The sequence below is a fragment of the Peromyscus leucopus genome, chromosome 11 (genome assembly GCF_004664715.2).
Source record: "Peromyscus leucopus breed LL Stock chromosome 11, UCI_PerLeu_2.1, whole genome shotgun sequence".
NCBI lineage: Eukaryota > Metazoa > Chordata > Mammalia > Rodentia > Cricetidae > Peromyscus > Peromyscus leucopus.
In genome coordinates, this window is record NC_051072.1 from 49,357,037 (window position 1) to 49,371,622 (window position 14,586).

General features: G+C 48.6%; 1 protein-coding gene across 1 annotated transcript in view; it reads right to left on the reverse strand.

Moving 5' to 3' along the window:
• Positions 1-14,586, reverse strand: part of Znf366 (zinc finger protein 366) — a 65,902-nt gene that overhangs the window by 15,726 nt on the left and 35,590 nt on the right. Inside the window, exons 2-3 of the mRNA XM_037209548.1 lie at positions 6,675-8,011; positions 3,103-3,294 (exon numbers count right to left, since the gene is read on the reverse strand). Coding sequence (XP_037065443.1) covers positions 3,103-3,294; positions 6,675-7,997 — 1,515 coding nt within the window. The 5' untranslated portion in view covers positions 7,998-8,011. The remainder of the gene's footprint in view (positions 1-3,102; positions 3,295-6,674; positions 8,012-14,586) is intronic.

Sequence of the window (14,586 nt, forward strand, 5' to 3'; positions counted from 1 at the left end):
TAAGTTTGATGAGAATGCCTTTTATCTTCCAAATTGCGCTGCCTAATAACAGACTACACTCCCTAGGTGGAGAGCTGTGTTCTGGCCTTCTGAGAGAACCCAAACACCATGCAGAAGAGCTGCCCATAGAAGAGCCGTCCGGGTCCTGTTCTCCTGTGCAGTGTAAACTGTCTCTCCTGTCAACGCTGGGATTTCACCTTTATATGGCATCTGCTGACATAAAAGAGCCCAAGACACCAAAAGCCTAAGCAGCCCTTAAGGGAGAGATAAATGGAGTTTCTGAGCCACACGGCAGACTATCCCATGCTCTTGGGGCCATGTGTGATGCCCCATCGTTGAGGAGGAGAAGGGCGTAGTTTTCTGTGAACGGAGGCCAAAAACATCCACCGAGGATGGCTCACTGCAGCACTAGGCCCAGAGTGCACAACCCTGCACACTTTCTGTGCCCTGGTTCCACAGAGAATTTTCCAGATGCTTGTGTGCTATCAAGCCCAAGAGATCTTGCAGGCCTTTGAGGGTAGGGAAGCAGAACTGTCCCATGAATGTCCCCAGATCCCACACTGCTTAGACTGGTTCTGCCCTGAATACCACTTCAGGGGCTCCCCCCTAGACTATATGTTTGCACTGGCCTACCCTTCCATCTCAGGGGCTACCCCTACTCCCAGACAAAAATTTCTCCCTGACCTACCTCTGCATCTCAGGGGCTCTCCCTGCACACTGTAACTCTGGCCTAATCTACCCCTCCATCTCAGGGGCTCCCCCCACTTATATCTCTGTCCTAATCTATGCCTCCATCTCAGGGAGGAATATCTCTACTGAGGATCAGAGGAGATACAGTTAGGACTGAGCAGGTGTATATTTCTTTAGAGAAGAAACTAAGAGGTAGCTCCCTTTATAGAATAACAATTGTGCTCCAGCCAACAGTTGGTAAGATAATGAACGCAGGTCATGCTTGCCATCCAAGCATAAGAGAGCCTGCCTGCACTTCCACTATGGGAGACAGTAAATCTCTGCAGGGCATCGCTGTAACTGTCACTGGTGAAGCACCCAGGAGGTCAGTGGGGTGAGAAGGAAAGCGGAAGAGCGTCTGAAGTGAGAGAGAAGTCCTTGTGGAGCCCAGTGACTTGGAGGTGCTCATGGGCATCTTCGTCAGGAGGACCCTGGGTTTGAGTTAATGCTTTATCTGCTCTGGAAATTACTCCTCCCCTGCAAAGAAGCCTTGAAAGTGATGCCCCCCATCCGGCACACTGTTTTCTCCTCCTTGAGCTCACACACTCAAGAGGGACATAACGGGACTTTCAAACAGCAGAAAGCTTGGAGAAAAGAAGGGGAAACAGAAGTGGGAGGCAGGAAAAGGAGTCAGGGGAGAGGGCCCCTCTCTAGACAATGTCCACAAGGCCCAGGGAAGCTCTGGTTCCTGACCCCTCACCCCGTGGAGAAGCTGCCAGCACAGGAAAAAAAAGTCAACTTCGCAGGGGGTTCCTTCAAGTGGGGGCCACACTACCGAGGGATGAAAGCAGCATCCCTGGAAGGAGGGGGTCCAATGGCAGGGATCCGGGTTTGCAAAGTGAGTCACCCACACTCTAGACAGCACGCAGCAACAGAAAAGGAAAACTTAGTGTTCACACGGACACACTCCGCTGTCTGAATGCAGTATTTCCTCTTCTCCATCCTCTGCTCTCTCTTCCTGAGTGGGATGGCACCCATCCATACAGACCTCCAACCACCTACGCCTAAGCTACCCTCTTGAAACAGCCCTGGGGCAGGGCAGCCTTGGAAAGCCACGGTCTTGTAAGATCTCTAGCTCACCACATCCTCTCAGCTGAGAAAATAAGAATGAACGGTAGTAATCTGATACAGCTGTTCTACAAAGGTCCTTAGACCCTGGGCCGTGTGGTACTTAGGAATAAAGGAAAAATACCATAGCGGCGGAGTTCTCAGTTACCCCTCAGTCCACACAAGCATTTCTGGAGTCCTTTGAAGGGCTCACTTTGGATCCTTTTCTACTTTTTCAGAATATTTTGAATTGGCACATAATGACTATACATATATGTTGGATATAGAATGATATTTAGATTCATGTATAGAGCATGCGGTGAGCAGATCAAGGTCATCAGGCTTGATATTGGGGTTGCTCAAAATCTTTTGGAGAAATGCTCAATGAAGTCTTGATAACTAGTTACCTTGCTGTACTGTGGAACTCTGGACCCCACTTCTCCTACCTAACTGCATTTCAGCACCCCTCCTAACGTCTGTTTCCTCTCCTTCCTCCCCTTCTCAGCCTCTGATAACTGCTGTTCTCAGCTCTACTTCTGAGGTCAACTTAGCTCTTACATATGAGCAAAGACGTGCAACATTTTTCTCTCTGTGCCTGGCTTATTGCACTTAACATCACATCCTCCAATATGGCCTCCATTCGTGTTGGACACAGATCCAGGGTTTTGCTCCTCTTCCGGCTGACTAGCCTTTCATCTTGCATGTGGACCACCTTCTCTTCACCTCATCCTCGGATGTGCCTGTAGGTTGGTTCCACGTCTTAACTATTATGGATCGTGCTGCAACTCTCTTAAGAACTAGCGGTCTATCCAGAGAGAAGGAAGTCGGCACACCAGAATCCTCTTTGGGATGCCTGCTTTCACATTGTAAGGTTTAGCTCAAGTGTCAAGACGGGAGAGGGAAGGTAAGGAAGGGATGGGGGATGTGTTAGATTTTCAGATTCCTTTTTGTGACTGCTCATTGGCTTATAATGGAAGCAGGGCCAGCCTGGTTTTCCATTGTAGACCGGCAGTGCCTCCCCATCATCTTCCTCCTCTTCTAAGCTATTCTATAATGAGCTTTCTACACTCAGACTTCTCATGACTGTCTGCCTACCCCTGCCCCCAACCCAAGCACTAACGCCATAGTCACAGAAACAGGGACCAGGTAAGAACCGCTGTGAGCACGTGTGGCAGAAACAGGGCCAACTTGGTGGGCACAACTTGGACTTGGCCACAGACCTACTCTGCGCCTCAGTTGTACCACTTAGGAAATGGAGTAGAAGGTTCCCCAGGGTCGTGCCTGTCAGACATTTTTACAGTCCCCAGAGTCCTCCCTCCTTCCCACCTTGCATTTGAAAGGCTTCACATCAGAGTGGACAATCATGTGCGCCTTGAGGGTCTGCTTCTGCACGAAGCTCTTGTAGCAGAGGTGACACTGATAGGCACGGATGTTGGTGTGGATCAGCACGTGTCTCTTCATGTTGGCCAGCAGGGTGAACTCACGGCCACAGATCCCACATTTGTGCTCTTTCACACCCTGTGGGGAGGCAAGATTCAAAAGAGTGAGCGTGGAACCTGTGCCAGGCTTTCCCGAGTGTTACAGGCTGCTCCCCTTTGACCCAGAGATCCGCCAGAAACTGAAGTCGTTACTTCCAGGCGGAAGTCAAGTTCCAAACGACACATCGTAAGCCATGTTGAGTTGTGATTTCCTTGGAAAGTGTTGATTATATAATCTCCTTTTTTTTTTCTTTTTTTTCTGAACATCATAAACTAGGAGAAAAGAAAGCCATTGCTGTTTCCACTGCTGATGGGGTTAATTCTACAGCAACAGCTTGCAAGGATTAATATGATTTTGGAAAGAGCATGGTAGAATGATATGTGAAATGAGTCTATAATCTGGCTTTCATGATGATGAAAAAAATCTAAACTGATATTATCGTTTCCCAGAAGGAAGCCAATGTCACACCAGTTTTCACTAATGGACTCGAAAATCCCCAAAGAACCATTCACCCTTGCTTCAATCAATTACAAGTAGAAAATCGCCCTCTCCGGTTGGTCCCCTGGGTTCCCACAGGCCATGCTGACCGGTGGGGGCCGTAGCTCTGGAGCCTCCTCTGTGCGGTCCAGCTGCTCCTGTTAGAGAATTTTTTGGCATGGGACAACCTTCTAAACTGGAAAACAGAACAGAAGGCCGCCTGCTTCCCTCACTGTCTATAGAGCAGTGTTTCCATGTGGAGTGCTGATGCCCTCAATTCAGAGCCTTTCCAGGGACCCCCAGATAGAATGCTAGCCTTCTGGACAGCATTCACTTCCCAGAAAAGCCCAGGACAAAAGGTGTCCATCCACAACGACTTCAAAACAATGTCAGATTCATTTTGTGTGTATGAATGCTTGCACGTATGTATGTGTGTGTGTATACCACCTACGTGCCTAGTACCTGAGGAGGTCAGAGTAGGGAGTCAAATGCCCCCTGGAACTGGAGTTACAGATGCTCATGAACTGCCAAGTGGGTGCCGGGAAGCATACCCAGGTCATCTGCAAGAGCAGCAAGTGCTCTTAACTGAGCCATCTCTGCAGGCTTCCTAGTGACTTTTTGTTACAGGGTTTCACTATGTTGCTGAGGCTCGTGTTGAATCCCTGGGTTCAAGTAATCCTCCTGCTCCAGTCTCCTGGGTAGCTGGGACTGCAAGTGTGCACTGCTGTTCCAGGCAAGAATGACTTTTAAAAAGGAAGACTCAAAGAATCTTGGCACTAAAATGAGGATTAGAATAAGTTACCAAATTAACACCTTAAAAATTCATCCTGTCTGGTATCTGTAAGTGGCCTGAGGAAGGAGACATTCCAAGTTAGCGCTAACTCTAGCTATATTCTCACTTGCTTTAGTTGGAGTGTGGTAAGAGATTAGCACTCGTTAGTTTTGGTAAGCCCAAAGCACTAAAGGGTGGGTTCACGTCTCTGTCCAACCCTTTACTGACTATGAAGCCTGAAATGAGTTCCATGATTTTTCCTGGTGAAGATTTGTCTTAAGATGAAGTGGTGGGGAGGTGGGACCATAACTCAGCTGGTAAAGTACTTGCTTTATATGTATGAAGCCTGGGATGGAGCCCCAGCTCTGCATAAACCAGGCAGAGTGGTACACACTGTGCAAGCATTCACGGTGCTCACAGAAAAAGCGGAGCATAGTAAAGCATGTCTGTAATCCTAGCGCCAGGAGGCGGAGAAAGGAGGGTGCCCAGAGGCTCGCTGGTCAGACACTCTAACCAGTTGATGAGCTCCAGTTCAGTGACAGAACCTACCTCAAAAACATAAAGTGGAGAGCCGTAGTAGACACCTGATGGTGACCTCTGGCCTCTACGTGGGCATTTGCGTGCGTATGCACATAAGCACAAAATAAAAAAGCAAATGAATAAATAAAGATTTGGGTGCTGGTGCTGGGGTTCCCGAGAGTCCTCATCATATTTTGGTGTCTTTACTTTTAGTTGGAAGCAGATCCCAGCATCCTTGAGAATCAGCATGAATGAGTCGGGAACCTCCAAGCAAGCATTCAGTGATCACTACCTCTCGCTGTTTGCTGGTGTCTCTACTGTAAACACACTTTGTTTATTGATTTGAAGGAAATACATGCCAGATAACAGGTTGTTTTTCCCATTTGAACTTCATTTTCTATTGCCTCGCAGAATCCATAAGATCTAAAATCAATAACCCTTGGTTCCTTTTCCACATACACAGGCACCCCCGAGCTAAGCCAATGATGCCTTCGTGGCCAAATCTAATCGCAGGTCCTCTGCGGAAGGTTCCTGCACTCGGCAGGCAGCTCCCCTCAGAGGGTGTCTATAGGTGCCCTTTGACAGTCAGGAAGCATCTCTCTGCTACAGAGCCAGAAGGCACTGTGTTTTGTCCTAACCTAACAAACGAAACGCAGGAGAGCAAAGCGGCATCGTTACCTCAGCTGGGCAGTCCTCTCGTGACCTTTCGGAAATAAAGGTTGGTTTAGAGAGCGGCTTCCTAGAGGTCTTTCTTGCCAAGGAAACCACTAAGGACAAGGGTGAGACTGGAAGTCAACGGGGGGCAAAAGTCTCCTTTGGGCATCTCAAAGCAGACCCAGGTCAGCTCAGATGGGGTGAGACCTCAAGATGCCCCTGTGGCCTTGCCTGTTCCAGCTTGAACTACAGAGCACTGGTTACAAATAGGGCAGAAACTCGAGCCTTGGGTCTGTATTTCTCCATGAAGATCTGAGCCCAGAGAATCGAAAACCAAGCAGAGAAGGAAGCTTCCTCCTGCTTCCCACAAGGATACCACAGACTAGCCAACCCAAGCTGACAGAGAAGAGCTAGCCCTGAGTGACTAGACCAGACTCGGCTCCAGTTTATAGCCCCCTGAAGGAAGCAGGTCTCACAGCAGGGCCAGCCAACAAGCCAGGAACCCTTGCTTCAGCTGGAAGGACCTCTCAGAGACTTCTCCCGGGTGGCTTTCATTGGAATAGCCCAGGCGTGGAATTGATCTGAGATCCGATGGCATGCATTCCCCCCGCCCCCACTAGCTCCCCAAAAGAAGTTTCTAGAGGCAGAATTCCAGGGCTTCTTGGGGGCTAAGCAGAAATATCACGGCAGCCAGCTGCTTCCTGCATCCTTCCTCACTGTCCTCTCCAAATGTCTGCACTGGTAATTTCCAGTCCCACCTTAGACTCTCGGGCTATTCTGGGAAAGGGCTTAATTGATGGCCGACTATCATGTCACTCACTGTTTGCTGTGTGAAGTGGGCAAGGCCCCGGGGACTCAAGTAAGGCGAGTATCTTAGCCAGGGTCACACCGCTCCTCTCAGCATTTTAGGTGGGAGCGGCACGGGCCTCCCCACCCACAGGTCCCCCAGCTCTTGTTCCTTTCCTACTGCCGCCCCCCCACTGGTGCCCCCCCATACCTTGTGGGTGAGCGAGTGCTGCTTGAGATGATGGGGCTGCACGAACTCCATGCCGCACTCGGAGCAGATGTAGGGACGGATGTCCTTGTGTTTCATCATGTGGTTCTGCAGCTGGCTCGGGTACTGGAAGGTCTTGTCGCACTCGGAGCAGTTGTACTGGATGGGGCCGCGGTGCGTCGTGAGATGCCTCTTCAGCTGCGCCAGGGTGGGGAAGTCGAGGCCGCACTCCACACAGATGTTCTCGCGCCCGCTGGCGTGCTTGGCCTCGTGGGCCTTGAGCTCGCTGGGGTAGGCGAAGCCCCGACTGCACACGCGGCAGTTGTGGGGCTTCACCTCGCTGTGCTGCATCATGTGGCGCTTCAGGTGGCTGGTCTGGGTGAAGGCCTTGTGGCACACCTGGCATTTGTGGGGCCGCGTGCCCTGGTGCGTCAGCATGTGGGTGTGCAAATGGCTGAGCTGCTTGAAGAGCTTCCCGCAGCGGGTGCACGCGTGCGGCTTGATCCCACTGTGGCCCAGGATGTGGGTCACCAGGTTGTACTTGGAGGTGTAGGACTTGTCACAGGTGGGGCACTGCCAGCGCTTCTGAGCCCCACCCACGTCCACATAGTAGCTGTCATCGATCTGGACATTCACGTCCACCCTCTCCACCTTCTGCTTGGTCTCCTCGCTTTCCTGGGGCTCCACTTTCCGGGGTAACACTGGCTCGGGGGGCTGCTTGGGCAGGAAGGTGTGCCTGCTGAAGGGGAAGGGTGAGGATGAGGGCACGAAGAAGGGGAACATGAGTCCCGGGTGGACTTTGGGGTAGTAGGGGTAAGGTGCCGGCAGGAAGGCAGGAGGTGTCGGCTGGGGCCACACGGCGCTGGGCTTCACCGGCTCCTGTTTGACCGGTTTGCCCCCCAAGTGCTCCAGGGTGCGGTAGAACTGCAAACCCACATTGCACAGGTCGATCATCTGAGAGTCGCACTTGGGGCGCTGTGGCTGCGGGAAAAGCAGAGCCAGGTTCGGGGGGCCGAGGCTCTTGCTCTCCTCCGCGATCGTGGCTTCTTCCGCAGGGTGGTTGTAAGGCATCTTTGTGGGCATGCTCTTCCGTTTCCGGGACCCTCCTCCCTCGAAGACCTCGGGGAATCCATCAAGGTCTCCTGGAGGAGGTTCATACCGAAACTGGGAAAAGGGGCCCCGGAGAGCTTCAGGGAAGGGGTGTCTTTGGGGAGCCTTCCCTCGGGAAGCCTCGGGCTGTAGGCAGTGGGGAAAGGTGGGGATGTTCTTCACAGCAGCGTTGAAGGGTCCATCCTCATCTTTGACCATCTTCATTGCCGTCTGCATCCTTCGCAGGGTCCCTTGAACGAGAAAGACACTGTTGTGTGGTTTTTGCTTTGCTCAGTTTGCAACCTTCTTTTCTGAATTAGGGTTTGGGTTACGGATCAATACTAACTTATAAAGAGTAATACTTGTTTATATATTGACCCTTGGAGTTCTTCTAAACTCGGCTGCTAATGTGGAAAGCACTGGCTAAGGAGAGTGAGATCTGAGGGCTTATTGTCAACTACAGAACTAGAGACCTGCAGGACCGTAGAGGCTGGGAGTGGATTTGTTCTGGAAGAAACCCGAAAACTCATCTGTCCCTTGTGTGACCCCCTTCTCCTCCCTTCTGTTTACAGTGAGCGTCCCAAGGCCCTTGGAGATGAAATGACCTGTTTAAGTCACACAGCTACTCGAAGGAGGAGGCAGAGTGCGGACACATGCTGCGGCAGTTTTCAATCTGAGTTGTGGCTGTGTTTACCCAAGACGTTTTTTAGTGTGTCTCATCTGTCAGTTTCGTGCAGAAGAAAACCAGTTTCCACCGCTTGTGCTGGAGTCTGGGCTGCACCGGATTAGGATATTCAAAGACCGTGAAAGAGGATAGACTCCAGTGCTGAGCTTGGACACGATGTGAATGAGTATCCACTCTGAACAAGGCAAGCTGCTAAGGTACATGAGTCGAGGAGAATGACATGAAGAGGAAACGTACGGGCATTTCCATGTTCTGAAGTCATTCTGTCAGTCCATATATTCTAGATCTTCAATCAGAAGCAAGTTCAAGGGGGGGAATTCCAATGTTTCAACTCTCTAAACCCACACTTGTGTTTTTCCATTCATGCAGATGTTCAAGCCAAGGGCAGCCACGTCTCCCACTAAGCCAGATACCATACCATGGTGACCCCCTCAGGCACTGCTAAAAGAACCAGTAGACCAAAATCTGGACCAAGGGACATGTTTCTTTTCATGGATCCCCTTGCCATTCTTCATTTTCCACAAGGACATGGAAAGAAGAAACCGGTGGCCGCTTCTGTCTTTTCAGTGAGGGTTCTTGCTACACAAACCCGTTGAGTTCTGATGGTCCTCCCTGATTACCAGAGGCTCAAAAGAGATGGCAGGTCTACTACGTGTAAGGGCTGAACTAGAGCCAGTGGATAAGGGGCTGGAATAGGGACCTAAAGGGACTGGAGGCTGTGGGTAAGGGTGTAGGATCCTAGGATGAGAGGGCTGGCAGCTTCTACTCATTTCCCAGAACCTTTGGTGAGACGTTGAGTTTTTACAGATATACAGACATTCCCAAATTATGTGTAAGGTTGTTTTTTTTGAGACATTTGAGAAGTATAATGCAATTAAAATAAAAATGGATTTTTAATATTTGATTACCAAGTCCATACACAAACAATCTGTTGAGGGGGAAATATCCTTATTACATAAATATTTAAACACTATTTAAAGCTCTTCAGTGAATTGGCCTGAAAACTAAAATAATAATAATGATGATGAAGAGGAGGATGACGCCTTAACATTTATTTTGCATTTAGGAAGTAGGGGGATGGTCCTGTTTTGTTGTTCTTTCTCTGGGCTTGGGGCTTAGTAATTAAGAAAGAAAGATTGTGTATCCAGCAAATGCAAGTCCTGCTTTCTCAAAGAATTCTTATTTACAAAATGCAAGATCTTTAAGCACCCCAGGCAATTGTAGGAAGCGATAGGGTTGGAGGAGAGATAGATGCCTTGCATTGTGTCTCTGAGAACATGTAGGTGGGCCATCAAAACAAAAGGTGGGCACTGCTGTGGTCAAGTAGCACGGGCCAGAGGTGGAGACAGCAGAGGCTCCTTGGTGTCTTCCCATGTTTGCTCGGCGGTCAGTAGGCTCTGGTCGCTAGTCACAGAGCTCTAAGAGTATGATCTGGACCAAGGCTTTTCCAGATTAGCCTCCGGGAAAGGCTATGGCATTGGAGAGAGCAATGGTGACTCTCTGGAGTTTCATGTTAAGCCAGAGCTACTTTCAGAACCCTTTAGAGAGAGATTCCCTTTGGCCCAGAGGCTATTGAGACTGAAAAGGTAGTCTTGAAGGAGGGTAGTGCCTGTCACTATCTGAAGAGCCTACCCCAAGCAAAGTGGTTTTCTGTTTACTCCAATGTGGTTAAAATAAGCCAGAGTATTCCTAGTTCACACTAGAGAGTTTGATGTGAGAATTTGTAACTAATGGACGTGTTGGAACGTAACGACTCTTTTGGTATGTTTTGTCAAGTTATTAAGAAGGTACTTGAGAGGTTGTGGCTGGGGATACATGGCCCTTTCTATCACATGCTCTCTCTTCTATGGGGAATCTACTTCGACAGGAAGGTCACCACTGATTTCGAAACTGAAGATGTTTTAGTTTATTCCCACTGATATTGTCTTGTCTAATATTTAGTTTGACGTTATGAACTGGTCAACTTTTTATATATTAATAGTGACACTCTCTACATAAAACTAACCTCAAAAGCACGTGTTTGCATTTTTACATCATCACTGTTAATCTGGTAAGTCAAAGAAATATTTTGAACAAGGATTTAAAAATATACATAAATGCCACTATTATGTTCCCAAAGGCAGAGATTTTATATGTTTATCCTAATATCATACTCATTTGAAGATCTTAAAATTCACTTCCTCCTGTTTTGTCTTCCTACTCTCTCATTCCTAAAAGAGTATCTTATGTGCCCTGGAATAAAGTCAGTGACCCCAGGAAGTTTTAAAAAGCAGGGGATCCACCCATGGATGTTTGCTCAGATCTTTAAAGCAGCAGGCCCCTTCTGCAGAAGGATCTTAGGGACCACTGCCAATCCCGACAGAGGTCAAGGAGAATTAGCCCTGCTTCCTGCTTGGCTTTCTCGCTGTCAGCTGAGGCTGCTGCTAGCTACTAATGCCCCTGGCTTGGAGTGCCAGGGGCTGGGAGAAGTCCTTGGGGAGAGAGAGAGCAACAACAAGGCCCAGAAAAGAAGCAAAGCTGGGAATGGGCGGTGCTGAAGGGCCAGCTCCCCTTCAGAGGTCGTTCATCCTGAAATTAGTCAATTTACAACTCCGGGTGTCCTCAGCAAAGAATATTATTACTAGACCCTACAACACCTCCAATGCGTACCACCTACATGCCCTTCCCTAGTTCTAAAAGTAGATCGACAGGCATCCAGGCATCTGCAGGATTCCTGTGGGGGAGGCAAGAGAGACTTGAGAACAGGTGACTGACTGACTGGGAGACCTCTCCTTGGTGGTCGTCGCAGGCTGCTTCCAGAGCTCTGGAGAAAACCAGCAGGCTGTAAGGCAGTTTCCCACCTGTTACATATGTGTTGAAACAACACACAGAAAGAAAGAACTGAAATTTTCAAGTGGACAGCTGTGGGATCATGAAAGGAACGTCGGTTTGGTGCCGGAGGAGTCTGGGCTTGAATGCTGGGTTCACTGGTGGCTGTGGAAGATTGAGCAAGATGGTTTTGAGGTCTGTTGTTCCCATCTGTCAAATGGGAGCTTGGATATCCCCATATGGTTACAGGCTTAAAATAGGGTGTGAGAAAGTGTATTAAACAGCGTGTCCTTGAGAGGTAAGAAAGTAGATTGGATGGGAAACATGGGCTCCATGATCAGTGGATTGATACTGGCTGAAACTTCTGTTTTCTAAACAGACACTGTCAATCACCACCAGCTGGCATCTTGGCCAAAATCAAGGCTTTACCCTTTCAGGCTGTATTGGTCTTGTCATCGAGGTGAAGATGTACACATTCAAGAAGCCAAAGAGCTTACTAGTTGCATGCAGTGGTAGCTCTTGAGTTTAGGAATACTTCCCCACCCTTCCCCAGGTCTCCTTTCCTATGTTGAAGATGCCCTGCAGCCTACGTTAATACCAGACTGCTGAGGGAAGCCGAGTTGAACTGAAGGATTGGGAGCTACCTTAGCTTGTGTAAGAGACTGAAGGATTGCCCCTATCTAATACTGGGGATTACTTATCTGGGAAACCCAAAGACGCAGTTGCTAGGACAACGCCGGAGCAATACCGACAGAGCGTATATGCTAGTGGTTCTCAACCTGTGGGTCTCGACCCTTTTGGGGTTGAATAACGCTTTCATAGGGGTCACCTAAGACCATTTGAAAACACAGATATTTACATCACAATTCATAACAATAGCAAAATTACAGCTAGAAAGCAGCAACAAAAATAACTTCATGGCGAGGGGGTCACCACAACTGAGGAACTGTATTAAAGGGTCACGGTGTTAGGAAGGTTGAGGACCACTGTTCTGGGCTGTGTGGGTTAAGCGACCTGATCTGTTTTGTCTGGTGCCGTGTCTCTAGGCCCCGCCATGTGCGTGGCTCAAAGTAGCTGTTGAGGTAAGGGATTAGTTTGTTCTTGTAAATAAAGCCCCCGTAGGAAGCCTGAATGCGTGCAATTTATCTTACGTGATTCAGGCTATGGTGACTTTTGGTATGTGATGAACACAATCGGCGGTACCCTCACGAGTTCTAGGGCAGACCTTAGCACCCCTGTTCTATCTGCTGTCTTACCCCACAAAGGACACACCATGCAGCCACGGTAGGGGGTACTCTGCACACAATCCCGTGGTGAGTGCTTGGTCCCTGGCTGACCCTCAGAGGCAGCATTAGCCAGCCACTGATGCCATTCTCCAAAGTGCCACACCGTTCTACAGCCTAGCCAGGGAGCGGATTCCTGAAAAGCCCAAAGGTCGCCCGCGATAGGGCTCCTGCACTGAGAACCGAATGCATGCCCCCTCTAACCCTTAGGAAGTTAGTCTGCCCTTTGTATCGACAGAAGTGCTGACGGTAGACTACCTATCGCTCATTTCTTTGAGCAGAGGACAATTTGCTCTCGACACTACACACTCAGTCACCAGACTCTGTGGGTGCTGAACCAGAAAGCACCATTTGAGGAGGGAGGGATTGGGGTTCATCTGTCTACAGCAGTCTGGAGCTTACAAGGAGAGACTGTATTCCTGGGAGTCAGTGATGAGGAAATAGGGAATGGGTGAATTAAAAATAAAAATAACAATTTTTTTTTTCCATCATGTGGACCAATTAGAAGCCCAACTAAAATGAAACCACATGGGATTTGGAGGGAAATGCTTCTAATAATGCCCTTTCATTAGGAATTCACCTACTGTACCAAAATATAAATATTCCCCCAAATAAAATTACTGGTATTTTGTGGTTCTCATCTGAACTGAAGGTCATTCTGGTAAGTGGTATTAGAAGAGTCACGGTGAGTCAGCATGTGGGGGGCAGATTTATCCCCACTCTTTTGCACTGACTCCTGTACATCCTGAAACAGACCAAAGGCTGCTCACACTCGCATGAAAGAGAGGAACTATGCTCTTTATTCCACAAAGCTTGCCAACGTTCTGTGGCAAGATGCTCCGTGTTAAGAAGTCCTGTGGTTTGCTTCTGCACTTTATCTTTGAGCTCCGTTCTCAACGGGGAAGGGGGGGGGATCAGGGGATGTGTGAGGATGAGGAGCCATGCCAAGAGGGACAGAAGGAGCGGGTGTGTGCAGAACAACAGAAGACAGGGTGGGACTGTCCTCCCCTCGTTCCTTACAAGGGGCCTCATTATAGGCCCCTCTAGAGAGAGGTTTTAATGGTTTTCCCGTTCTTTCTGAACCTAGCTGGAGACCTTGAGAGTTTAAATGCAGTTTCTAGTTGCCCGATAAAATGAAGCACCGGCCTGCTGAGTTTCTCTGTGCAGGTAACGGGAGGCAGTGGTCAGTCTTGTGTCCTGGGATGGGCAGGAAATGCAGGGTCTCCACATACATCCTGAGGTGGAGCAGTAAGGCCAAAAAGAGGTGCCCAGATGCCTTTCTAGTTCCCATTTATCTTACAAGCCTCATTTCTCCTACTTGTTTAAAGGAAATAGTTTGTCTGCTGATAGTGGCCAAAACACATTATTTGGCTGTAAGATTTGGTCACATATAAAACAGTTAATTGAATGTGCATCAGAATTCTTCAGTATGCGGCTGGCAAGATGACTCAGTGGTTAAGAGGATTGGCTGCTCTCCCAGACGACCTGGGTTCAATTCCCAGAACCCACACAGAGGCTCTCAACTGTCTGTAACTCCAATTCCAGGTAGTCACAGACACCATGCACATATACATCCTCTTTCTGGCCTCTTCAGGCACCAGTCCAGGCACACTCATGGTGCACAGACATATATACAGTTAAAATAGCCATACACATAATAAAATAAAATAAAATAAAAATTTTAGCCAAGTGTGGTGGCACACACCTTTAATCCCAGCACTAGGGAGGTAGAGGCAGGTAGATCTCTGAATTTGAGGCCATCCTAGACTATGGAGTAAGCTCCAGGACAGCCAGGGCTTTGTAGGGAGATCTTGTCTGGAAGAAAAATAACAAAATCAAACCAAAACAGTTCTTCAGTACCACCAAGAGACAATACAAAGCCAAATACAGAAAAGACAACACAAAGAAGTTTTGTGTTGTTTAAAAATCTCCAGAACCTGCATGGATATATACTAGTTTATAAATGTCTAAGAAAGTCCTAAAATTATTTACATTAGGTATTGTGTGTGTGTGTTGTATAAGCACACAAGTGCATGTGTGGATGTGTGTC